This window comes from Frieseomelitta varia, unplaced genomic scaffold, assembly GCF_011392965.1.
Source record: "Frieseomelitta varia isolate USP_RPSP 00005682 unplaced genomic scaffold, Fvar_1.2 scaffold_272, whole genome shotgun sequence".
NCBI classification, from domain to species: domain Eukaryota; kingdom Metazoa; phylum Arthropoda; class Insecta; order Hymenoptera; family Apidae; genus Frieseomelitta; species Frieseomelitta varia.
This window is the reverse complement of record NW_025110004.1, coordinates 434,852-461,989: the sequence shown is the minus strand read 5'-3', so window position 1 is coordinate 461,989 and position 27,138 is coordinate 434,852. Positions and strand designations below refer to the sequence as shown.

Here is a 27,138-nt window from a genome sequence, read left to right as displayed (position 1 = left end):
AATTTTAAAAATTAAATTAATGTTAATTCGTTGCACAATTTGCATTGCATTTGTTTTTTTTTGCATTAATTGTTTTAGTTGCATTAGTTGTTTTGCATTAGTTGTTTTCATAATAATTGCGCAACCACTTAAGGATATAACCTGAATTAATTCGTATTTATTCGATTTTGTGTACAATGATAAGCTAACTCGGTCCTATTGTACAAATTTATACGAAATCGACTGCACGACCAAATCTTTCCTTTCTGTTTTCTTGATATACATAGTTGGATTTTAATTTGTTATAAGATAATGCTTTTTATACTAACTAAAATTTTTTAAAATTCTAATCATGAAGAATAGATGATTTTCGCTAATACGTGATCACCAATATACACTGTTTCTATTGCAGCAACGAAACAAAACAAAACGGACGACTTTCCAAGAGTAAGTAAGAACAGCTCTGGGCAGTCTATTTGACATTATTTCGATGTAAGTATATAGTAACGGTCCGGCTCGAGAGAAAGTCTCGAGATGAGATCTATGTGCTCTGGTATGATAGTTTAACTCCCTCGGGAGACTTCTGTTTATTAGCGCCGACGCTCAGAAAGTTTCTTTGCTACTGAAATTGGAAAATCGTTTTCTGTCTCGTTATTGGCCCATCATGTATCTTAATATATTCTACCTGTTATGTTATACAGTTCGTTTCTTTCCAGCAAGTTAGCTCGATGGTTTTAAATAAATCTGTCTTTATATTTTCACAAGATATAGAAAAGTTAAATTGAAGTGTGAATCAGATTGGTGTATATTTTATTTTAAATAAAAATAAAAACCAGAACAATTTGAAATAACTCTCGCCTTCTTTTTTCAATTAACGTATGAAATAACAATTAATTTATTAAAAATGATTTCTTGTGGTAAACGAACAATTAACATTAATTTGTTGTAACTTTAACAATAATAATACTGTGTGACAAATTTCAACTCTTTTTCATTTTCCTAACAGTTAATGATTATTTCTGGTAGATCTCTGCACTCCTCAGTTTTTTTTCTTTCCTTACTTTCAGTTTTTGAAAGAAAAGAGAAATAAATTTTGATTCATTTTGAATCATCTCATTTTCAGTTTTAAATTCATTTCATTCAATATTTCAAATCTGCTTTGTGTTGAATGATAAAAAGACAATTCAAAGATGCAATCTCTCATAAATATAATGATATGTATTCAGTATAATTTCAATACAAAAAGCAAAATAATTCGGCGAATCGTGCAACGTCAATCGCCAATAGTTCTCCTGAAACAAATGTATGTAAATATGCATAATGTTTCAGAACTATCACATTTTGTTAACGCGTTTGGGAGATTATCTTGAGCAATAATATATATTATATACATTATATCGATTCATTTTCATATAGAGAAAGAAAATTACTATAATGATTATCGAGTTCGATTAAAAAATATGTAATTTTTTTCGCAAAGGATTTACATGAAATCGAAAAAGTACATATTTAGATGGCAAACCTAATACACGTAATGAATTGATAACAAAACTTTAAAAAATCATTAATAATAACCTTGCTATTCAGCGAATACGGAAGCTCATTCGCATACAACAGCCAAGGTGATCATTTTGTGTAAATCTGGACTAATATAAAAAATGTGTGAAATATATATTATACTATTATAAGTACAATCGTTCCCGTAATAAGTACAAATTGGAACTATCATTTAAATAACTTAAATAACAAAATGACAAAAAAATTTGAAACCTATTTGTTACGTTAATAAGGAATCCAAATTAATTTATTATACTTATTATATATTATAATTATTATACTTACTATAACTTATACACTAGTACTTCACAAAAAAAAGAAGAAAAAAAAGAAAGAAAAAGCAAAATAGTTAAGAAAAATAGGTAATTCAAAAAAGAAAGAAAAATAGTTGTGAAAGTGTGAAAAATAGCTTGAGATAAATAATTATCATTAAAAGTTGAGTAGCTTCAATGTATTTGATTATTTATTTACACTATTTTCGTTTTCATATCTTGAATCCATGATGTATATATATCGTATTTCGCTTAATATGTTCTCCCAAAGAGTTAATAGATAGAGTTAATGGACCTTTATCTAGATATGTGTGATACTCGATTGTCCGGACAGAGTAAAATTACCAGATATAATATAATTTTATCTGATGTTTCGAGTAATTTACATTTTTTGTGTAATAATAAAACAAGTTATAATTTAAAATATGTCCACTAGAGTCGTTTAGAATCGAAAAAAAAAAATATCCAAGGCTGGTAAAATTTGCTAAAAAATGTTTGTTTACCAGCAACATCTGCCAGCTCTGAAAGAGTATTTCCCACAACTGGAAATATCGTTAGTGCAAGTATAGATATTCAATTTGAAATAATTATTTCGATGTTTTATTATTTCATCGCTAAAATAAAAATTACATTATAGACATTCGAATGATATGAGCATATATATATAGTTTCAACTACATGAATCCGGATTTCTCATGAGATATCAAGGATATCCCGGTAATTTTTGTTTATCCGGATATCTCACAGATAACTTATAAATAACAGCTTTACTCCTAAACGTGTTAGCAAAAGTCTGACGGTTGAGATTTGGAATACTGGTATATGTTGGATTCTGCGACGTGATGCGAAATCATTGAGAATCACTGGCAGCATCGCACGTTTCAATGAAATATTTTACTTACAAAAGCAGATTGTTTTTCTAATTTTGTTTGATAATATCCGAATGAAAAATATCTACTGCATTATATCACGCGCTGTCGAATTTCCCAGCAGACTCTTAGTTTTTGAAATAAACTATAATATATCCGACAAGGTTGAAAAAAAATAAAATCCCTAAATCACTTTAATATCGAGATTTTTTATAAAATTATTTCCCGTAAACGGAAATTATCTATTTTTTAGCAATCAAGCATAAATATAAATCCTTTTTGTCAATAATTGAGAAAAATTTGTTAAAAATGACTGACAGGCAGTATAATTTAACGAATCAAGTTAAACTTATTTTATTCACTAGTATTTCTATTCCCATTACTGTCGCATTATTTACGTGCACAATTTCTACACACAATTTTTCTTTCTTGTAATAGAATTAAAATTATTCAACTTTCTTGAAACTATCTGATGAGTTGATTACATAGAAATCATAACAAACAAAAGAGCAAGATCGAAATAATTATATTGGTTGGTTTCGAATTTCTGACCTGATTGATTTATTCGTTTTCTATCTACGTATTGCTTTGTACGCGTTAAAAAAATAATGTTCTTCTTATTCGAATCAAAATCATTCATTGTTCTTCAATGAATTTTCGATGTTATTTCTTCAAATTACTATCCTATACAGCGTTTTTCCTTTTGTTTTGTATTTTAATTAGTCTACGATGATGCACATTTGAAAGATGAAAATAGTAAAGAGAAAGCAGGAATATAGCCAATTCTATTTGAATCATGCGTATTCGTCTGAAATGTTTTAGAATAAAATCTAAATGTTCTAGTGCAAACATTATAAAATATGGACATTTTTAATGATGTTAGTAATATTCTAATTAGGTATTTGTTTCAGAGTATATTAGATATATTAGTATATTAGGTATAGTTTTATGTTTAATTATGCAAACTGATTTTCAGTAGAGTTCACAATAAAATTATAATACGTATAAATAACAAAGAAGACCAAAGAAATTTTACAGTAATAGATAAAATTTTCATCTTCAGATTGTATAAAATTTAAAAAGTAAACATAAATTATTGTAAAATATATTCTATTAATATATTTAACTAAAAGAATATTAGATTGTTACTTTGTTCTTAAATAGAAATGTGAAAATTAAATTACTTAGGACTTTTGTAATAAATGTTTTATAAGTGATGGTTTTTTTTGTATTTAATATAGGATTTTTATTTTGAAATAAGAAATAGGCTTTACTGTAATAGTAATTGTAAATTTGAAAAATATATTTCATTTATACTATATTGTTTTTATTATTGTCTAGATGATAATTTAAAAAAATTTTAATTATGATTAATTTAAATTATTATTGTATAAATAAACATAATTTAATTTAAAATTATAATTAATAATTTTATAATCTTAAAACATTTTGAAATTTATGGTAATTAAAGTTTTAAAACTTTGTAATAAGCTTAAAAACCTACATATTTAATTTTTTGTTGGATTATTACTTTTCTTTTATTTTTTATAAAAACTACAATTATTTATTATTATTTTCTGATTTTTGTCAGTCATGACTTTGTTTTCAAAAATTGTTTACATGGCTGTTTTTCAGTGAAAATAATTATCTTGCATTTGATATTTTCGTTCCGTTAATAATTTCATCGAGATCACATTAATAATAGTCGGGAAAAAATCAATACAACGCATACGTAATAAAGTGTCTAACACAGAATTTCTACATTTAGTTCAAATTAAGAAAATCACGTATAGTAAATGATTCGGAAACCGTTTGTTGAGAAGTTTGATCAAGTTAATAATCAAAATGTACAATGGGCAAGTTGTAAATTAGATTATTTATTTATGAATTAAATTTAATATTAATACATTCTAATACCTATTAATACATTCTAATGGTTAAGTTGGTGCATATGAAGTATCGTTCCTCGGAGTTTGAACTGAACGGGTTTACTATCTAGTAAATTTTGTACTATCGTCAGTTATTAACAATATTTATTTTTAATAGTTATTAACAACAATAGGAATCTTGTGGGAAAATGCATTATGGGAAATTTGATGTTGCAAACTTTAACGAAAATATACAGATGAACCCAAAATATAATACTCATTGTAAAATTTAAAATTGAAGATTTCGTTTTATCACAATTATATTTATAAAAATACCCCGAATTTGCATAGTACTCCGTAATCTTTTTATACTCCGTAAATATCGGTCTACTAGTGTCTTTATTATAGTTTATTATATTATAATAAAACGAACGAAAATTAAGATATATTAATTATGCTTTCATAATTATTGCTTAAGGAAATTGAATATTATTCGATGTGTTTTATGGTATAAATTTTTATCGACATTTTTGTTATTTAATAAAGTTGTTGTATACTTTTTAAATCACAAAAAAAGTAAAGGTTAATAATATAATTTACATGTGATAAATGTTGTACAGAAAATAAAACAGAAATTAAATTTATTACCTGCTTATTAACCTCTTGCACTGGAATGACGTGCTACGCACGTCGAGAATTTTTTCTTCCAAAATTGTAATACTTTCTCAGTTTTAAGTATATTTAAATGTAATCCAGGCAAAACAAATGATACGTTTATTATTTCTCAATAATTTCTATCCAGTGATATCATACGGTTTGGTCATTCGTTATGGTCCGCAATCAGTTATCAGCGCAAGTGGTTAAGGTAATATAAAATTAAAAAAAAATTATATACTTAATGAATTTCCTTCTTCCTAGTTTGATTTTATTGATATGTACATGTATTTGTTCGAAAATAGAAGTCGCTAAACTCAGTTAATGGTTCATGGTACTTCTAATCACTTTTTATCTGTAATGTAATGCATAATTATTAATATTATTTTTGCTGTTCTTATCGTTTCTTAAAACTATAGAGCTATTACAGAGCCTCGTATGTATGTACATATATGTATACTTATCTTATATATATATATATACTTATCTTGTCATTTGAAATTGCTCGCGATGTGGCTAGCAATCACGATCATGACGAGCCAGCGATTGTCTGTTTTTTGACGAGATTAAATGTGCCCCGCAATTCGAATTCATTTCGAAACGCTATAATAACAGTAGCAATAGTTCTAAATATCGAAGCCACGATTGCCTCGCAGTAATTGCTAGTTTATCCTGTCTGTCGCTTATTTGTTTTTGAAGTATCATATACTACTTGTTTCGTATTTATATTTTACTTTAAACACGGAGCAATTCGATCAAAAGAGTTGTAGTTGAAACAGCCTCGCTGTAGTGTTTGTACATAATTTTAGAAAATCTTGTAAGGAAAATCACATTTTACAATTGGCGACGGTAAGACGTCTGTGGCGGAGATTGAGCACCATTTGTGATCCACCGCAAGAGTCAGAGAGGAGGGGGGAAAAAAAGTAGAATGAAGTGGAGGGAGGTTTCACCTAACAGTTAGCCGGCCCTGATGCTGGACTTCTTCGACCGCTGATGTTCACACACGTAGCTTGAGCCTGATTGTAAGTTGCACGTGCGCTTGCGCACGTCTCAGGCCTCATTTTCAATCGCGAGATCACATCGGTTGAGCTCAAAATCTTATTCTTTTTTAACCGCATTTTTTATTCTCTATTTAATTTTTTTTTCTTTTATTTATTTTCATTGATCGATCGGAGCAGCGAGCAAATCGATTTTTTGGCACGTAAAATAACAGAAAATAGCAGAAAATTCACCTACTTACATGAAAGTATAGGTTTTTATGGATGGTTTATTTGTTGTTTTCTTTTAGAATAAGCTTATCGAATTCTATTAATACTTTATTTTGATCTACATTGCTTCGTCAAGGTTTATCTCTCTCTTTAATCGTTGTTATTTTGCTTTGTGAAATCAATAGTTTCGTAGATGCGGCTGAAAACCAGTTTCTGCTATATAGTTTTAACAACAGAGGATTTTATGTCATGATATCATTGTTTTAAATTATCGTTCTTTTTGAAATATAAAATAAAAAATCTTTTGAAAGATAAATTCATTCGGAAAGATTTTTGAAAAAAAACGAACTATACATCTTGATGGATATTACTTAATTTATTTATAATTTTTCAGCGTATACACGTAACTTCAAAAACATTTTCAAAGAATTTTTTTTAAAAGAATATTTTTTAAAATTCCAAATTAGTAAATCGATGTTTGTAAAAAATGTCATCAAATGATTATTTATTTGAAACTATCATCACTTCATAGACATAAAAATACAAGGTGAAACAACAATAATTATAAATGTTTTTGTTATTTTTAGAGATATGAAAAAACTGTTAACGAAATTTCAATACAGAAGAGGTATTAATACAGCAGTAATAACTTTTAACTAGCTGGAAGAATTTGACAGATTCAAAATTACTTTTGATATCTAAATGCAATCATATGTTTTTTCACGCATTAATCTATACAGCCTGACAGTCTCTATAGAAATGTATTAACCCATATATATCGGTAAATGACTAGTTTAGGAAATATTCTAACTTTAATTTTGCAAAATTTAGGAACGAGAAGCAGTATTCATGTGTTCTTCATGAATACTGTCCTTCATACATAAATTTGTGATTGATTTAAATTTTTTTATGAAATTAAAAATATCGACTGAATTAAACGAATAATTTTTCGACATGTATATGCAGGCTAATATTTTTTTAAAGAGAATGTCGAACTGCGTCGATTAATGAATCAAACAGTTACCGATTTAAAAACTTGAAATATCTAAAATCTCTCCACCTAAAAAAAAAATTATTATTTCTACGTTTTATATCCGGCTCTGTATTGAATAACTTTTAGTAATAAGTTACTACTTCAACTTCTTTGTGTAAGTACATATATTTTTCAAAGTCTCCTATTGGTCGACGCATTTTTGCTTTCGCCTCTAATTTCTATTGCCAAATGCTTACCGATCCGCGATTCGAGTTGAGCACCAACGCAAGCGTCGAAAGAAAAGTAGGATGGATCTACAAAACAGTTAGATGGCCCTGATGTTAGTAAATCGTCAAAGCCTTCAACATCTCCTTTCGCCTTGATATATATATGTACATATGTATGTATATACTACAGTCATTCTCTTATCTAATATTGTACACTCCCGTATCGTATTTTTATAGCTTCCTTTCTAGTTCTCCTTTATTATTCATATAAAAATCAATCTTAAATTCGTATAATCGTATTCGTTTATAATTTTTTATTAATTCAATATATATTTTATTAATTTAATATATATTTGTATAACTTTTTATTAATTTAATACATATCGATGACGTATTGAAATAAATATGGAATAAAATGTTTATCTAGCTAGATATTATATCCAGTAGAAATTCTGTAGAATGGAAAGTGCTAATCAATAAAGATAAAGAGTTTGACGAATTTGTACAAGAATTGATAATAATTATTAGAGTGTGATGAAACTTTTACTTTTATTTGTATTGTCTTGTGAATAATTTTTGCTACAACGTTAAAACTGAACTAAATGAAACTGTAATTTTTATTTCTTAAAATGTTATGTTGTAATCCATAATTTATCGAATTACTAACTTACTGTAAATGTAACATTTTTTAACATGCATTCGTATCAAATTCCTTAAAATTTAACTACTTTATTTAACTTTATTTAACTTTCCTTAAAATCACCACATATTTGTAATGTAATGTAATATCAGAACTATCGTTGTTCAATGTTTAAATACATATACAGGCTCAAGGGTATAACATATTAATGGTGAAAAATTGCTAATAATTTAAATTGATAGAACTTCATAGAAAAAGGTTTATATCACGATCTACTTGATCTCATTTCAAAGCGTAAAACCTCTATTTTAATAGACCTGAACTCGTTTTCTTCGAAGATAATTTTACATCGTGTAGAAAGTGGGAAAATGAGGATATCTTTTTTCAAAAATTGTAAAAATTAAAATATCTATAAAAACATTAAATTAAATTTTTCATGACTAGATTTACCATAACCTCGAAAATTGAAATCTGCTTTTTATAACGACTTATTATAAAGTGCTATACGATTCTACGGTTTACACTTTTATTGTACTTTAAACATTAATGATGATGAAATGTTAAGATTTTTATTGTTTAATGCTAATATTAAAAGTTCAATAAAATAGTGAAAAGAAATTATACAGCAAATTTTAAAGGATCTCTTTAAAGGAGAAACATCAATCTTCAAAATGATGGATCTAGTCACAAAAAATTTTTTTAATGTTTTTACAATTTTCAAGCAAAAAGTACCATTACCTTCCTATGATATAAAATCATTTTTAAAAATAACGAATTCAGGACTACGCTATAAAGTGAGATTAAATGGATCGTTCTATGATTCTTTTTACAATTTGAATCAATAACAATTTTTTATCATTATTAATTCAATTATGCTTTGAACTCACCTAATCAATTGGTATCATTTCAAAAAGCTATCCATTTTGTTACTGTTTCATCTATTTAATAAATGAATGAAATAATTGCGAATAATGTGAACAAAATATTAGCATATTATTATATGAAATTCTAAATTAATATAACAATTCTTATTAATAATAATTATCCGATTCCTTTACAACTATGATCATTTTTGCATGTTATATTACTATGTAAAATTCTAAGGAATAAAACAGAAATGATTATAGTTGTTGTAAAGGAATCGGATATTGCAAAGTTAGTCTGCATGGTGATGCACGTTAGTGCCAGGAAAGGAGTAGATTAGATTGTTTAGATGTGCCCGACCGGTTCGAGAGATCGAGATTTTCTCGTTTTCTCCAGATTGTCGATCTCTGGCCTATCGCTGCTACTCCACCTTCGTGCCTCTTGACATGTTTAGATGCACGCACAGGTAGATCTTCTGAGACACAGCAACAAACTCGTGGGCCTAATTATTGCTTGAATCTAACAGATTTTTATTTTAAAACTTTATTTTAAAACTCTCTCGAACGGACCACTGAAGTTGCGTGAAAAGTTTTGGCTGTCTTTGCCTCTAAATAATATATATATAATACACACATACTATATATATATAATATGTATTATGTAGAGATAAATATTTTTTAATTGACGTTCATAAACAAAATTTTACAAATTTTATTCAAATTTGTATAATTCGAATTTATACTGTATATACATACAATTTATACTGTATATACATACATACTGACTTTATAAAAAAATATGTTAATTTGAGAATAATATTTACGAATATTTGTAAATACAAGATATTTCATATCTTATTTCCTTATTTCCTATATATATATAAAATGTACAAAATATCTCGCGAATTGTGGATAACCAACTGGGGAATGATTCTACATGCAAAAATGATTCCGAAAGAAAGAGTAAAAGTTTTTGAGATTTAATTGTAAGAATTTATTTTCAAGAAATTTAAATTTGAAAACTTGATACATTTTCAAATTTAATTTTTTTTAAAAACAAAACGATTTGAAAAAAGATTGCATTCTACACGTTCGATTTATTTTCACTATTCATTGTTGATCCTGACCAATCCACAATTCAAAATTTAATTATAATTGTTTAATTTTCAAACCTTGGAAACGAAGTCTAAAAAATAAAGTTTTTTCCTCGATTTATTTTTGCAGATAGAATTACCCTCCAGTTGGTTCTCTACATTTGTCAGACACTCTACAATTTACCTTCATATCAATTAATATTGATATTAATATTAATATAATTTAAAATTAATCTTAATAATTTATAGAAATAGAGAAAATCTGAAAGATCATATTATTTCAATTTATGAAATAATATTTTATAAAATATTTTATTTCAACTTGAGTTTTAAAATAAAAAAATTCGGCAATTTTTTCTATTTGGTAATAACGAATCGAAAAATATTTATTTTGTGGGACATAAAATTGGAAAACTGACATCTCCGAACGATAATATTTTACTACGGCGCGTGAAACTATTCTATTGTTGCGTTGTTATTTTTACGAGGTTATCCATTGTAAAGACACCGAAAAAGGAAGGAAAAGAGGCTGTGAAAGAGACAAAAGAAGGAAAAAAAGAAATTACTAGAAGAAATAGAAATAAAGAGCTAGACTTATAGCAACTGCGAGGAAATTGTCTTTCTTGGCAAGATGCTTTTCTTCGACAAACCTGTCGGCAGCTTGCCAGCGCAGCGTGTGGAATCCCGCATGCGAAACGTTTGTCCCCTAACCAGATAAAAAGGTGCACGCTTTTACGTGCGTTTTTATACGCGGAACGTTTCGTGTCTTTTTTTTTTTTTTTACAATCGAGATACCTGTTTTTACGATGAAAATTCATTTCTATTTCAATATATAATGAGCAGCGCTTTTTTGTATTAAATATCCACTTTACAATACTTGATAGTACATTATAAATATTCAAAACTTTAATTTGTTCAGTTGTAGTATCGAGAAAGTTTGTTTTATGAATTACAATTGATTTCAATTGGATACAGTATATTTAATATTTATATGTTTGTAAGAAAATATTTATATAGAATATGTTGGAATAATATATATATATAAGCAAACAAGGTATGACTTCTCACAAAAAAATAAAGGATATGGAATAAAATATTTTTATTTGAGGCATTGTTTCCGAAAAAACCTTTAAAGATTTATCAAATATACTTGAATTTAACTAATTCTAAACATAGTAGAATAATTAACAAGACGTTATTTTATGTACAAAGATTTATCAGATTATCAAGATTTATCAAATATACTTGAATTTAGCTAATTCTAGACATAGTAGAATAATTAACAAGACGTTATCTTATGTACAAAAATAAGTAAAAGATGTAAAATAAAATTTTTTCGTTTAATGTTTTATTTTCGAGGAAATTGTCTTGGTACTTGATAAATTTTCAAACTCGATTATCTCTATAACAAAGCATCTTATACAAAAATTTTATTCTAAATCTTTTACTTATTTTCAAATGTAAAATAATTCCTTGTTAATTATTTTGTTCTGTCGTGTCCAGAATTAACTAATTTCAAGTCTATTTGATAAATTTTTAAGCTCGATTTCTTTCGAAAATGAAACCTCAAGTCAAAAAATTTTCTTCTATATTTTTTTTTTATCTTTTTTATGAGAAATTATCCTTTACCGGCTTATACATGTTATTCCGACACACGTTGTATATTTATGAGAAAACTGTAATTCGATTCTTCTGATTAAATATTCAAATTATTATATAACATATCAGTATGTTTTATTCAACGTAATTTTATTGTAGCTAACTCTTTATAACTCCATTACACTATATATACTGTATACTATAATTATAACTCTACTATATTATAACTGTGGACTTGAAAACAAGGGATTAAATAAATTGATTTATATAGAACATATGTAAGTATTTAAATTTTAAATTTAAATATAGAAAAATACATGTATAAATTAATAACAAATTAGTATGCCGTCATCTTTTTATGGATTCGATAAATTATATACATTTATTAAAGAACTCACGAATTAATATATATGAAAATTGGATATTATAGAACTTTGTATCTACGAGGAATCTTGTTGTTGAAAATTAGTTTAAGAACAATATAATAAACAATGTGACAAATTATATCTTGTTATTATGTTTTAGTATATTGTCATAATAATAACAAAAAATATAATAATTATTGATTCTTCTATTTGTGTTAATTTAATAGTTTTATGGTGTAAATTAATTGTATATTAACCAATTTTATTTCTATAAACGCAAAAGATGAGCAAATATTGTATTTTTGAGCGTATATATAGTTCGTCTGTTTCGTATCTTTTGTGATTCATTCGTATCTTTTCGAAATGTAGATGCTTTATATTTAAGAGCAATTCGCGTATATATAATATTTATTTAATAAAAAATGACTGGTAAAGTAATATTTTTGGAGCGAGTTCTGCTAGTTTAACTTACCGTATACGAGGTTGAAGCAGCGCTATTGATTTTAGAGAACCAAGCCTGCTAGCTTATACATGGTAATTTCTCCTTTCCCCTTCGTCAAGTTTTCGAGAAGGGTCACTCTATAATTTGAATATACGGCAGCCCTTTATGCTTCTACTGGCGAATTTCGAGTTTGCTATATTTAATCGATCATACGGTTCGTTTTGCTTTGGGGTTGCAAGCATTCCATTTGTTTCCAGCGTCACGATACTATTCTGATTCAAAATATCTCGACAATTGTTTCACTTCTTTTACAAAACATTAGAAAAAATGTCCTATTGTTTTCGACATGTACATACTTAGGTATTATACAAGTAGAACTGCATTATTAATTTAAAACTATCTTAATTTAGATAATTAAGAAATATCCTTTTATTAAAAGTTAAAATATTTGAGTATTTACTTATTTTTGGCAGAATGTAATTGAATTACGAAATTACATTTTGATTTTATTGTCACACTTTTGTGGAATCGCGATTCGCGATATGATAAAATTGATTTTCAAAACCTAACATATGGAAATAAGATTGACATTTATAAATATGAATTATGGCGAAACTGTTTTGTTAGTTGAAAATTTTTAAGTTAAATATTCAATAGAAAGGATTATAAAAAATGTATTACTCCTATTATAATAAATTTTACTGTAATAAATGTACATTTTTGTTTATTGTTTTTATCTCGTTTATTTGTTTAAAAAGAATTAAAAGACACATGAATACTTGTGCATGTAATACTAGATGTACATACGTATTAATTGATGTGTTAAAATTATTTCATATGGAAGTTCCGCTATTATGTGAAATATCCAATGACATTACATTTATTCGCAAGATATACATATTGTATAAAGTATTGAATGCGATAAACAGAAAGTGACATACATAATTAATTATGATAACAAACTTTGAAATTTTTGTTATAAAATACTTCCTACAGGATACAATAACAGATTTTTCTCATGAGATATAATAATATCTATTTATTCAAATGTTTGTAAAACATTTATTATATTTCATATTTCCAAATTTTTAATCATTATGTCTCTGCAATTGCCACTTTGTATTCACTTGATCGTGCAAGTTAATTTCAATTATTTTTTTATCAATAATTAAACATGCAAATAAATCAGTAATAAATAAAAAAATTGATAAATTAATAACTAATATATAATTAATAATTAATTGATAACATAATAACCAATGATAATTAATAACTAATTAATAACATATTTAAAATCAGCTCTATCATTTATTTACAATAAATGAATTTTTCGTATTATTAATTTTCTTCATTGTTTTAAGAATGAAAAATGAAAAATGAAAATACAAAATATTTTTTTTTATTGCTACGAAATATTTTCAAATTCTAATTTTCAAAAAGTTTTAATGAATAATTTACATACATTATTTAAGAAAATAGTCTTTATAGAGCAGTTTCGGCATAATATGAGTTCTATTATAAAATAAAGATTTTATAATAGAACTTATATTACATAGATGATATTTTGTATTTGGTTTATGAGCTTGTATTTTCGTATGTTTGCGCGCGCACATGTGTGTTTTCGAATAAGAAAGCAACAGTTCAAAAACATTCCATTAAGAAACTTTTGAATATTTTTATTTTGAAACATGTATAGAATGGAAATATAGAAAGTAGTAAAATTGAGTTAATTATAATCGTTCTCTTATTCTTTTTTTCATCCTTTCTTTGTCGTACTAAGTAAACTGATATTGATTTCTTCTTCACTCTATTTAATTGTCAATTCTACGATTCTCTTTTTTATTCTACGTAATTAAAATGGATTGATATATTTTCTAAAATCTAAACTTATTTAAAACCTGTTCAAAATCTTTAGTGATTTTTCAATTTCCAACGAATATACAAGATTATGAAAAACAGTGTTTAATATTACTGATGAAAAAATTTTCTTCTTTTGTCAAAATTTCCTCTATATTAGAACAAAATTGGTTTAGTTTTTGTACAGAAACCTGTAAATAACATGTTCTTTAAGGACAAACCACCATCCTATTTTTAAATCGACTCTACGGCTGTCGTGTTTTTATGGAAGTTTGCCAAGCTACAAAGATGCTGTAGTCGAGACCTCGATAACTGTAGGTTCAGACGGAACGGGAAACAGTTCTTGGTAAACACTTTAACGATAAAGCTACGAATCCACCAGTCTCTCCAAGATGTTCGCAAACATTAGTGGGCATTTATAGAATGTCGGTAACATTCATAAAACTATCGCTTTCTCAGTTATCGCATTTTAAGAACTCAGTTTCAAAAAGTTACAAGTATTATATTTTATTAAAAAATATGACAATAAAGAAAAGAAGAAATAAAAAGTCTTTAATATCTAAATTTAAAAAATCTAACAAATCTTCATAATAAATACGGAAAAATAAAAAGACGATAGAAAATAAACTTAAACTTTTTATTTAAAAATTTAATTAAAAAGTAATTAAAAGAAACACTATCCTAAATATCCATTCCTAAATAGTAAGTTAGTGAAATTGCGATGTCAGTTCTCTATTCTGTTGAATTAATACTAACACTAATAATTAAGAATAAATTCTCTTCTATAACAATAACAAGTTCTGTAAAAAAGCAAGAGTTTGATAAGCTAACTTTTGGTCTCATTCTCAATGTGTATTAACGAAATGACAAATACGTAGGTATTTTTTAATTCATTATTAGTTTTCATATTCATTTTTGATATCATATCTGATATATTTATCATATATTCATCATATATGTAATTCATCTATATCTATCAAATCTATATCTATTAAAAACATATATATATTTTAATTAAATATATATATATATATATATATATATATACACATTATTTTATATACTATTATATATATTGTAATAAGATAGTACCATTATATATATATAATATATTATATATTATATTATATATATACCATTATATATATATAATAGTATTATATATATATATATATATAATAGTATTATATATATAATATATAATAGGATATATTTATAATCTTTTTGTTTTTAACAGTATAGATTCCAATCATGCTCAAAATAATTTTATATTAATGCTACGCCATATTTAGTTGGCTTTATTTATCTGAAAATTGCTTACATGTATAGTCAGCTATTGTTAACAAATAAATTTTGTTCGACGATTTTATAATGAAATCTGTTATAATAGAAGTAAAATATTATTTTAAATTATTGTAACAGAGATTTGATTAATCGCGTTCAATCTTTATACTTCTACTCTATTTATACATTTCATTTACTCTATTACTACAAATGTATCAGTGTGACAATTTTCATTCACTTTAGCATCACATCTTAAATGACATTTAATTACCTGTAATATGTAATAATTAAGTATATTAATTAACAATGTTACATATATAACAATCAATACTGATTGATATTACAATGTATAATTATCTTATTCTACAAAATTTATTGCATAAATGTATACTAAATGTAAGGTCTTATATTAGTACTAACGCTATTTTGATAATACATTGCAATTTTTAATTCTTTCATTTTATTTCAATCATCAACGAATTAAAAGATATGTTATTTCCTTGATTTCCTTCATTATTATTTCCGTGGTTGTTTCTAATATTTATCAGACTACCAGCATATATACTATAAAATATATTAACCATGTTCGCGAACATGTGCGAGCTTACTACTCATGTGTGTTACGTTAATCTACCAGTATTTTCTGAGTCACTTCCACATGAGATAAAGATGCGGTTTTATAGCAAAAAAAAGCAGTACTTATATCTTTCTATTAGACCGTGCAGTTGAGTATTATACTTATGTGTGATGTTCTTATTTTATTTACCGGAATACAAATATAACACTATTAATTATAAGAGATAATTAAAAGATGAATACCACATTATGATGATAATGATCATTTACTACCTTTTTATGCATATTTGACAAAATGAATTATGATAATTGATTTAAACTTCTGAAGAATAAATAAGGTGTAAAAAGAAGAAGAAATGTTTTTGCAATAAATTTAATTTAATGTTTAAAGAATGTTTATTCTCTCTTATAAATTTAATTGAATTATTATCTGTAATTAATCAAGATATATAAGAAGAAAGAGAAAGATAATTTTTTCTGGTAATCGTTTTTTTTTGTTTTTGTTTTAATTGTATACTGACAGACTTCTGAAAGAAAATAAGAAATTTTCATTTTTATTCTCGATATAGATAATGTCATTCTTTTATAATACATACTAAAATAATATTTTATTACATTTACATTTTATTTGATTTGCTAATTACAATGCATAAATAACTAATAAGAATTACTAAACAAAAATCGCTAATTAAGAGTAAAGTAGGAAAGTGGGAGTATTTCTTGTTTTGTGGAGGGTGAATGATTTCTAACTTAAGTCAATTTTTAACATTTGACGAATAATTAATCTTTGCTTTGTAAGTCAACAATTTCATTGCCTTAAATGACACGTATAACAGCATATGTGCGATATATACATGTTGTGAAATTATTAAAAATGGATGTTCTGTATTTTTCCTTCTATCGTGTAATTCATCAAGATCATGCTTTTAAAATCCTTCAGAAAGCAACTGGAGACATATAAACATAGCTGAATACATGCAAGTAAAAGCTAGTGAAATAAAATCTATGCATATCATTTTTACGAAGAAGAGGCTGCCCTAGTGTTAAGTTACATGGTAGATGTAAAATCATCTAATTTGGACAGAAAGCTAACATAGAAAAAGCACATAAAAAGAAAGAACTGGATCTTAAGCTACACAAAATGTACTGGTTTCTACGCAACTAACTATTTATAAAATTATCTTAAAGCCAATGTTGACTTGTGGAGTAGAGTTATGGAGAATTACTAGTAATCCAAACTTGAAAATATTAAAAAAATTCCAATCCAAAGCACTTACAATTAGATTAATGCTTAACGCTATCTAGTGCATCACAAATGCGGCTATTCATAGAAATCTAAAATTACTAACAATTAAAAAAGAGATCAAGCAGTTTCAATACGAATCCAATGACTTACAATGTCTTGTACTATTTCTTCCAGTTAGTCCTAAATTAAGAATGATGAAATGAGCGTATCGTGCATCAGGTTGCGTCGCGTCTGCATAGGACGACAGCGTCGAAAGTCACGTGAACTAACGCAAACTTCATCGTTCTTAATTAGAAAAAACGGTACAACATTGTAGATCATTGGATTCGTATTGAAACCAGCTGTCGTAATATGAATAAGAAAATGTATGGTCTGTTTTAAAAATATCGAGTTGACCTTGAAATATCTCCCACCATTATATGAATGAAAAAATTGTTAATACTACATAAAACACCTTTTTATACTGAACAGCATTTGTATAAATATTTTTTTTAGTAGCTTTAACCCATTCCGAGATATTTCACTGTACTCAGTTGGACGAAACACCCTGTTTCTTTATTTCACGCAGAAGCAGTTTTTCTTCCCGTGGTGTTAATTTTTTTGGACGGCCAGCCCTTTGTTCATTTGCAATATTTCCGTTCGTATTATACTTTTTTATTATATAATGCATTGTTGATTTGCTTCTGCTTAGAAGAGAAGCAATTTCTTTATATGATTTACCTTCTTCGTGCAATTTAATTTATAATTTCTCGTTCGGGTTTACTTGTCTCTGATGTTTTACCACTCATTATTTTGAATTACAGGTTAACGTTTAACTTTCGGTTCCGTTTGCTCTCAAATACACTGAAGATCTTTTGTTTACATTTAGACCTCGCGACAGTCTTGTGTTTACAATGTATAGTGTTTATAATTCAGCGTTCGAATACTTTTGTTACGCCTTATATGTACTTACTCGTGAACAATGTTATGTAATTTGTTTACTTATTGTTTAATTTTTCTCTAACTTTGCATATATTTAATAGTATAATAACAATTTGTTTCAATAAATTGCAATTTATTATACAATTTTTGTATAATCAATTATTTTCTATCATGCCGTTCGAATACTTTCATTGCTCACTGTACATATATATAAAATGTATGTGTATAGTACACGGATAATGTGAAATATACGATTTTGCGTCTTCTTTGGTCTTTATTATAAGGGCTTATTCCATTTTTTCTATTCTGCTCAAATGTTTCTACCTAGTTGGTTATACACGTAGGCAGTATTATATACACTGCTCACAAAAATTAGGGGATATTTCAAAATGAATATGAAGCGATAAAAAAAAGAAGTATTTGACTTTTTCTCGTACTTGATATCTGCTATTTGTTTTTTGTAATTTAATGGTTTTATGATAAATTTGTTTTTATAATTATACATTGTTTAGACATACCTTTAACGAAAAATACTATGAACAGTAAATTTCTAAGAATTTATTGATTTTAGTTAGGTGCCTATACATCGAGTAGGAGATAGTAGTGAATATTAATGAATAAACAATCGTTCTGATCCTAATCAAGAAATTCAGAATCATAAAGTTCCTAGCGATGATAGTTGGTGTATGTATGAAATGTTACCAATTCCTTAGTAAGAAATGTATCAACACAATCATGTCATTCGCCGAGTTAACTTTGAATGATTAATTCAAAGTGGGTTAATCCCGAAATGATGAACTAATCCGTGAGTATTCAAGATGAAAATGCGATCAAAACAAATGTCGCGGCTACAACTCCCATGTCAGTGTGTTTAATATTGACTGTTCGTCAAAGATTCTTTCTTTAGAACGGCTATAATTTGTAATACAGTTAACTGCGGTTGGACTCTAAAAACGATTCTTAGATCTGCACCGATCGAAATACGAAGCGATTCTAGAGTGAGTCGTACTCTAGATCGTACTCTAGAACGTCTCGCAGCGATTCTCACAGGTTCGTACTTGTTGAACTTTAAAGCGACTCGTTCTCTACACGACTGTAGCGATTCGTATCTTTTGACGTCACAAGTGATTCTCATTACACAAAGTAACGGACACAGCGATTCTTAAGAGATTTATACTCGTTGAATTCTCAAGTGATTTTAAACTTGCTGAATCCGATCGAAAGTATGCACATTGATTGAGTCTTTTCAACACAGAAATTATTAGATCCTCACTCACATTCTTTTTTTGCACTCTAAATGCGCTTTAGTGAGATCAAATTCCGAAAACAAAACAATAAAGTTACAAAATTTCCTTCGGGTAACCTTTGACTAATTATACGATTTATGTTACTCGACGCTAATATTTTTTCGAAGAGAACGAAATTATGACATCCTAGGCCATTAACAGCGAATATATCATCGAAAGTGCCGATAATGATAAATATAACTTCCAATTTGACTGATGTTCGAACTTGGACAAAATAATAGAAAAAATAATAAGGAATCAAAATAATTAAAGTTTGAAGAATCTATAAAAGTTCTATAAAAAATTTTATAAAAATTCAATTCGACTAAATCCTTTAAAGAGAAGGATTAGATTTAGTGTTCGTCATTACACTTTTATGGTCTTTATGGTTCTTTGTGGAAAATTATTGTACCGGTTATAATAGGGAAAGAAAGTTTATTTGACAAATATCATTCATTTCTGTTATATATTTCGCTCCTTTTACTCTTCTTTTGATTCAGTCATAAATTATCGTAAATTTTTTTTTTTATATAGATATAGATTGTGTAATACCCTATATTTTTTTGCGTACTTTAATGTTTTTTAAATGAAAATTTATATTCTGAATTCTTCTTAAAAAAAAATTCTGTTTATTTATTAGAGTACTTCTCTTTATTTGTTAGAAATTGTTCACACATTGATCATTTAGCCTATTTTTCACTTAATCTCATGCTAGAAATAACTATTAATTCATCCGTCCCTCGGTTTCCCCCACTTAATTTGTTCCAAATTGACGTAATTATAAAAAATTAATATTTGCAATATTAAAAAATAAAAAAATAAATAATTAAGTTTACAAATTTTGTTGACAATAAATAAATTACATTTTCATACTCAATTGCGTGTAAGACAAATCCTGCTCTAATATATAAGTCACTTATAAATCAATTTTATATTGTGATCTTATTTTTTGTAATTTTATTATCATTTATCTTGGATTTGTTACAATTGTAAATAACTGTTCCAAAATTATAAATACTTATGAGCATTTTCAAAGTGTATCATTAATTTTTCGAATATTTTTCTAAAATCTTCATTATGAAAAGAATTAATTTAATTTAATTATTTATTAAAAAGCTTGTATTACGTAACGTCATGATATTACAGTGACACAATGGAACACCATTAATAGTAGTAGTGGCAAAACAAATTAATGTGTTTGAGATTATTCTGAAATTTAAAGGGCTCAAATAGAAGGTTGTAATATATTATTCATTAGGAAGTTTACCAATAATATATGTTATTATATATTAATTTATTATATTAAAATTAATCCGAAATAAATATTGTTGTTTAAATTGTGGTAGTTCATCTATTGAATTAGTAAAATTTTTATGTATTTTGTTTAAAACGACGAAATAATACAACTTGCATAAGTAAAATATTTCAAGAAATATAAACCAGTTTGAATCCAGTGGTAATAACGTAATTATGATTGTAATAACAGTAATAATTAAATAATAAAATTATTTCCTCTATTGCGTTTTAAATTATTCTATCAAATTATTATTATTTTTATTACATATTATTACTATATTAAAATTCCTAATAAAAAAGATGAAGAAATCACATTGCGTTTATATATGATTTTTAATTTACTATAATTCTTTAATTCTTTACATTATATTTCTTCTATTTTTTCTATAAATATAAGTATATGTATCTATTTCTACATACATTTATTTATGATTTTAAATATGTAATAAAGAGACACGTGCATTAGAAACACGTGTAACTGTTTTTAAAATACGCATTTTTACAACAGTATACTGATATTGTAATTATGCATGGTATTCAAATATAAGAGCATACATATTTAATTTGTATAGCTTTTATTTATCTATTTAATTAAATATGCAGAATATTGAAAATACTATTTAAATTTCCAAGTTATATATTATATTAACAAATAGATGTAGTCTCTCTTAATGAAATTCAATCAAAATCTTTTGAATAATTATTTGGAAAAAGGGACTTCTTATCAACATGTATAGAGAAAAGTTGTTCAGAATAATGACTTTAACAACATATTCTAAGATTATTAAAATTGTTGAGAAGTTCCTATAAGTTTTTTATATAATTATGATCTTTCGTTTTGATTATATTTTATGAATAATAACGAATACCTGATTTACTCTCTGGGACACATGTTGTACTACGTGTGTGTATGTATTTTACATGTATATATATATAATTGGAATATTTTACGAGAATTGTTTATCTTTTTAAATAAATTTCCGAAAATAATTGGAGCCATGTAAATTTTGTTTTTATAAAAAAAATTGTCAAGAAGATAATTGATATTATTACGTATAAACGTACGAAGTCTGTGAATCATCGTCTTATTCTGAAATTAAATAAAATAATTTATTATTTTTTTCAGAATATATTAAATTTAATCTCTTCGAAAATAGAGAATTATTTTATTAACAACTTCTATTTTTGTTAACAAACTCTAAGTGTATATCAGCAAAGAATTAGGCAAAGTTCACTTAGAAAAATGAAAGCGTCAATCCATTCGTGTTCAGTTTCCTGCTGTAAATGATATCAAAGAACACATTCGTTAAATCACTCTCGTTAAATTGTGGTTGGCGAGGGAAAAGGTAATTTCTAAAAACTGATAGGAATATTGGTTAAATTACTGAGAGATACAGAACCGATAGCGATACACGAATTCTCAGTATGTACAAATGTGCAAATTTTACTGGAAGCTTGTCCATATACGCAGGGAACGAAGCCAGCTAGAATAATCTGAGTTTATCGATCGACTCTTAGTTGCCAACTTGGCAACGGCAAACTCCCGGAATTACGAACGAAATGTTCTACATAGCGAAACGGTTGGCAAATCAGGTCTGCTTTTCATACCTTTGTAAGGAAAGATATAGCGAATTCCTTCTCCCTTGCAGGATGTTTTACGTTTAGCAATTTCCGTAGCAATGATTACCTACGATTACCTTGATTATAATGTGCAGTGCTAATAATTCTTTACCACGTTATTAACAAAAAAATCATTCATCCACGTTTGGCAGAATACTTTTGTCTGAACTTTGCGAAATACTTATTTTTACTTACTATTTATTTGATACATGTTCTTGTTTATTGTAAATTTATATGATTTCATCATATCGTAAAAAAAAATAGTTCGGATATTCTTGATACATATGTTTTACATATCTAGTAAATTGTAATATTTTTTATATTTTAATAGACAATATATCATTTTCAATTAATGTGAAATTAGAATTAATTTCTGCATAATTTGAAATATTTGTAACAAGACTTGTATAAATATATAAGGTAATCGTATATACATATTTTGTAATACGATGATTTGAAACAACTCGCAAATTACTTGCTGTACGAAAAAATAGTACTTACTGTACTTCAAACAAAAATGCATCATTTTCAGTGGGGCATATGTATAATACTGTAATCGGTATTATTTTGCTTTTTTTATTGAGATATTGTCACCTTTAGTTTTTTAAATGAAATGATATATTTTTTTTCGTGTTCTCTGTAAAAAATGTATGAAGTTATATATATCGAACAATTATTAATTTAGGAGAATTTTAACTTTAATTTTGAAAAATTCATCATACGAAAGACGAAGAAAGTCGAAAATAACATTCTGGTATTCATACTATTTTTGTTTTTCATACATTTTCTAAAGCTTATAAAATATATGTACATAATATATATACATAATAGATACATTCATGTTCATATAATACATAATACATATCAATAAAAGCAGAATTTATTGGGAGAAATATTATTTAATTAACATCAATTCTGTGATTATTAAAAGTTGACGCTTCATCGAGATGTACTAATTGTTCCAGTATACATACTGTGGACTATAGTCAATTCCCAGAACTATTTAATTACAGAGATCTAAAGATTGTTTCCTTTAGCAATTCACCTACATTTCGTTAGAGTGATAGTATAATTTTCCTTCTTATACCGAAATTATAACTGGTAAAACTTCAGGCCAAGTAAATAATGATGAATAAGTCTCCACAATAATGAATAGAAATCTCAGTAACTCCAATCCTTCAATGAATGTTTTTTCCACAATTACCTACAGGATGAACGAGGTTGAATCCGTTTGTAATTATCTACTGGATGGAATACCTAATTTAAAAGTAAAGATTAGGGACAGGAATAACATTAAGCAATTGGTGGCATTTGTGGAAATATTTCTCATAATGTTTGTTATACTGTTGAAAATTTTTAGTATATTACTGTGGGAGGTTGACTCAGTATCAATTAAATGAATTGCAACTTTAGACCATCATCAGGTAGAGATAATGATTGAATCCTGGCTAAATTCAATAACTCCCTCTAATTGTCAGACTACCTAATAATAAGAAAAGATAGAATCTTCCATACTGAAGCTGTTACACTTATTAATAGATTGCGAATTTCCACGATTACGTGCATATTTTGTACGTAAAATATGTAGATATACGCAAAAAATATGCAAAATATGTTAACAATATACAGGGTATTTTAGAATTTTCTAATCAAACGGTGTGTTCTTGTGTGTAAAATTTTAAATAGAAAGATTGTTATATAAACTGAGAGTTCAATTTCGTTTCTAAAGTTTGACTTGGAAATACTGGAACACTCTGTATACAATGCAGATTTATATACAGTAAATTTCTACACGGTACAAAATTTTGTGATGTATATTTGATAATACTACATTTATTCTGACATACAATCCAGTTAAACTATTGAAATGTAATAGAAACTGTCTTATCTAAATATTAACGGTTTGATGTGACCTGTAGCTGATTATATGCTATTATTTTAGACACTCTACACAATTATAAATCATAATTACAATACAGGTGATTTTTGCAATTGTAATAAATTATATTTCAAAATTGTAGAAAATAGTAAAAAATTGTAGAGGAGAAAATTGATTGGTATAAAAGGATCTAGTTTTCTGTAAGCTTATTTTTTTTGTAATTGCAACAATACAGCTACAAAATGTAGATGCAACTTTCTTTTCAATGGAATCATATTTTTTTATACATTAATCGATAACATTCTTTTTATAAAAGTATTAACTTGTAGCATGTATGTCGAAAAATTATTAGTTTAGGAGATTAGTTTTATAAAATCTATGCATGAAAGACAAGGACAGTATGAACACAAGAATTTTGTCTTCTTTGTCTTTCGTACTATAGATTTCACAAATGTGATAAATGTTACAAATAATCTAATTGTAAGTTCATTTACACAATATTCAAGGTATTTTGTTAAAAATGTAATTTTAAGAGAAATATGAATTCTATTATTGATTAACTGTTAACTTTTCATAAATGGTACCAATTACTTTATGATGCCGTTAGTAAACACTATTGACAAACAATATAATCTAGAATATATTCACTTAAATGGAGGATTCAAAGTTTCAATTTCATACTTATTGTATTTCTATTGCTACAGAAAAAAAAAAAACATATGGATAAGTAAATGATTATGTAAAATATGAATTAACAAATTTTCATGAGTTGAAACCAATCAATTAAGTCAGGAAAAGATACAAATACATTGCGAAAAAATAGAGATTAAAGAAGTTAATAAAGACTTAATAGTTCTTTACCATTTAACACATTAATTTTCAATTTATATTCATTTATGAATATTTGATAACTTTGACAAATATTAATAACCGATAAATAATGGTGGGAGAAACGAATTATATATTGTATTGTGTACAATTTTTAAAGTATCTCTATTTATGTATATATTTTGTTACTAACCGAATAATTGTAAATATCATCGTTATAATTTCAAATTATTGACTAAAATATCATTATTTGCATTATTCATTTTGTATAGTTTAAGAAACTGCTATTACTTTACATTCTTCTTATTTTAACTGGATACACAGTATATGCATAATAGTAAATATATAATGATATTAGACTTATATAGAATGTTATACTCTTATATATGGCTGAAAGTAATAAAATATCTTGTAGACCTATATGGAAATGTTATGTAAGATTTGAATTTCGTATTAGAAAGTTCCTCGTATATCACATTTATTTTATAACAATCCCACTTTTATAATAAATATAGTTTATATTGTGCAGATAATAATTAATATAATATATAGATACATATATCAAAAGAAAAGTATAGATAAATAATTGATAAGAGCTCCGATTAACATTGCTATCAATTTTAGTTTAGGTTAACTAGGTTAAATAAAATAAAATTAAATATGAATAGAAAAGAACGACATTTTGAGTGTAAAAATATATATATATATGTATAGTACGCGCGCGCGCGCGCGTGTTTTATATACATTGAAATACAACAATTATGTAATATTAATATAATATATTAATTATATTATTACAGTACACATATTTATTAAATATGATTACAAAAGATTATATTTTGAATATTAAATCCATTAAAATATCAGAAAAATTGTTCATTTTTATATTTTGAATATATATCTTTAATTTATATATGTAATCTCTAATGTATTATATAATATATGTAATATATTGAATGTATTATGTTGTTCATTTTAATATAACATAAAACAAATTGAAATTATCAACATTCACGATATAATTATTACACAAAGAAAATGTTAAAAAATAATAATATAAATATCGTAAATATACGGTTATGTATGTCTTTCATCACACATCGATTGAAATCGAATTTATATTGTTAATATTTTCTATTGCGAATTTTTTATTTGAGCGTAACATTTTTATTGTTGCTTCTATATTATATATTTATTTTTACTCATGTTTGAGGTAACAATGCGTAAAAAATACTGGATATTTATATCTTTTACTCTCGATAATAATGTGTATACATGTGTCATACTAGTGGCCCAAACACGTTTTTACATATCGTATAAAAGCTACAGTCAAATTGATTGGTTTGTATTTATTTGTAATCATCGATTGAATCATCTTAGCGTTAGTTATACTCAAGACAATACGATACAGCAGGGCGAAAATTTGCGATACCTCGTATCACACAGTCCCAACTTGAGCTTGGACATGATTATACCATGCGTTGCACAATGTGGCTGTTTTTACGTGCAACTGTTACGTTTATGCGAAGTTTCTACAATCCCATGCAAATAAACAATATTTCGAGGTCGTTTAAATTATAATTGTGATGGAAGTATGACAATTCATCATATGCAATGGCATAATTAATCCATATACTAATTCATGAATACAACTATACGTTATACGTTTGTTAATTAGTACACGTTATTATTTTAGGATTATAAAAATTATTTTTTAACAAGTTCTTTAAAAATT

The 27,138-nt window shown here is 26.2% G+C and overlaps 1 protein-coding gene across 2 annotated transcripts in view; it reads left to right on the top strand.

Moving 5' to 3' along the window:
• Positions 1 to 371: 371 nt before the first annotated feature.
• The window catches only part of LOC122528952 (inositol-pentakisphosphate 2-kinase), a 211,599-nt gene continuing 184,832 nt past the window's right edge, over positions 372 to 27,138 (top strand). Inside the window, exon 1 of one of the 2 annotated variants that reach the window (XM_043654619.1) lies at positions 372 to 471. In XM_043654619.1, coding sequence (XP_043510554.1) covers positions 470 to 471 — 2 coding nt within the window. In that variant the 5' untranslated portion in view covers positions 372 to 469. The remainder of the gene's footprint in view (positions 472 to 27,138) is intronic. The other variant, XM_043654622.1, reaches the window with a different exon arrangement.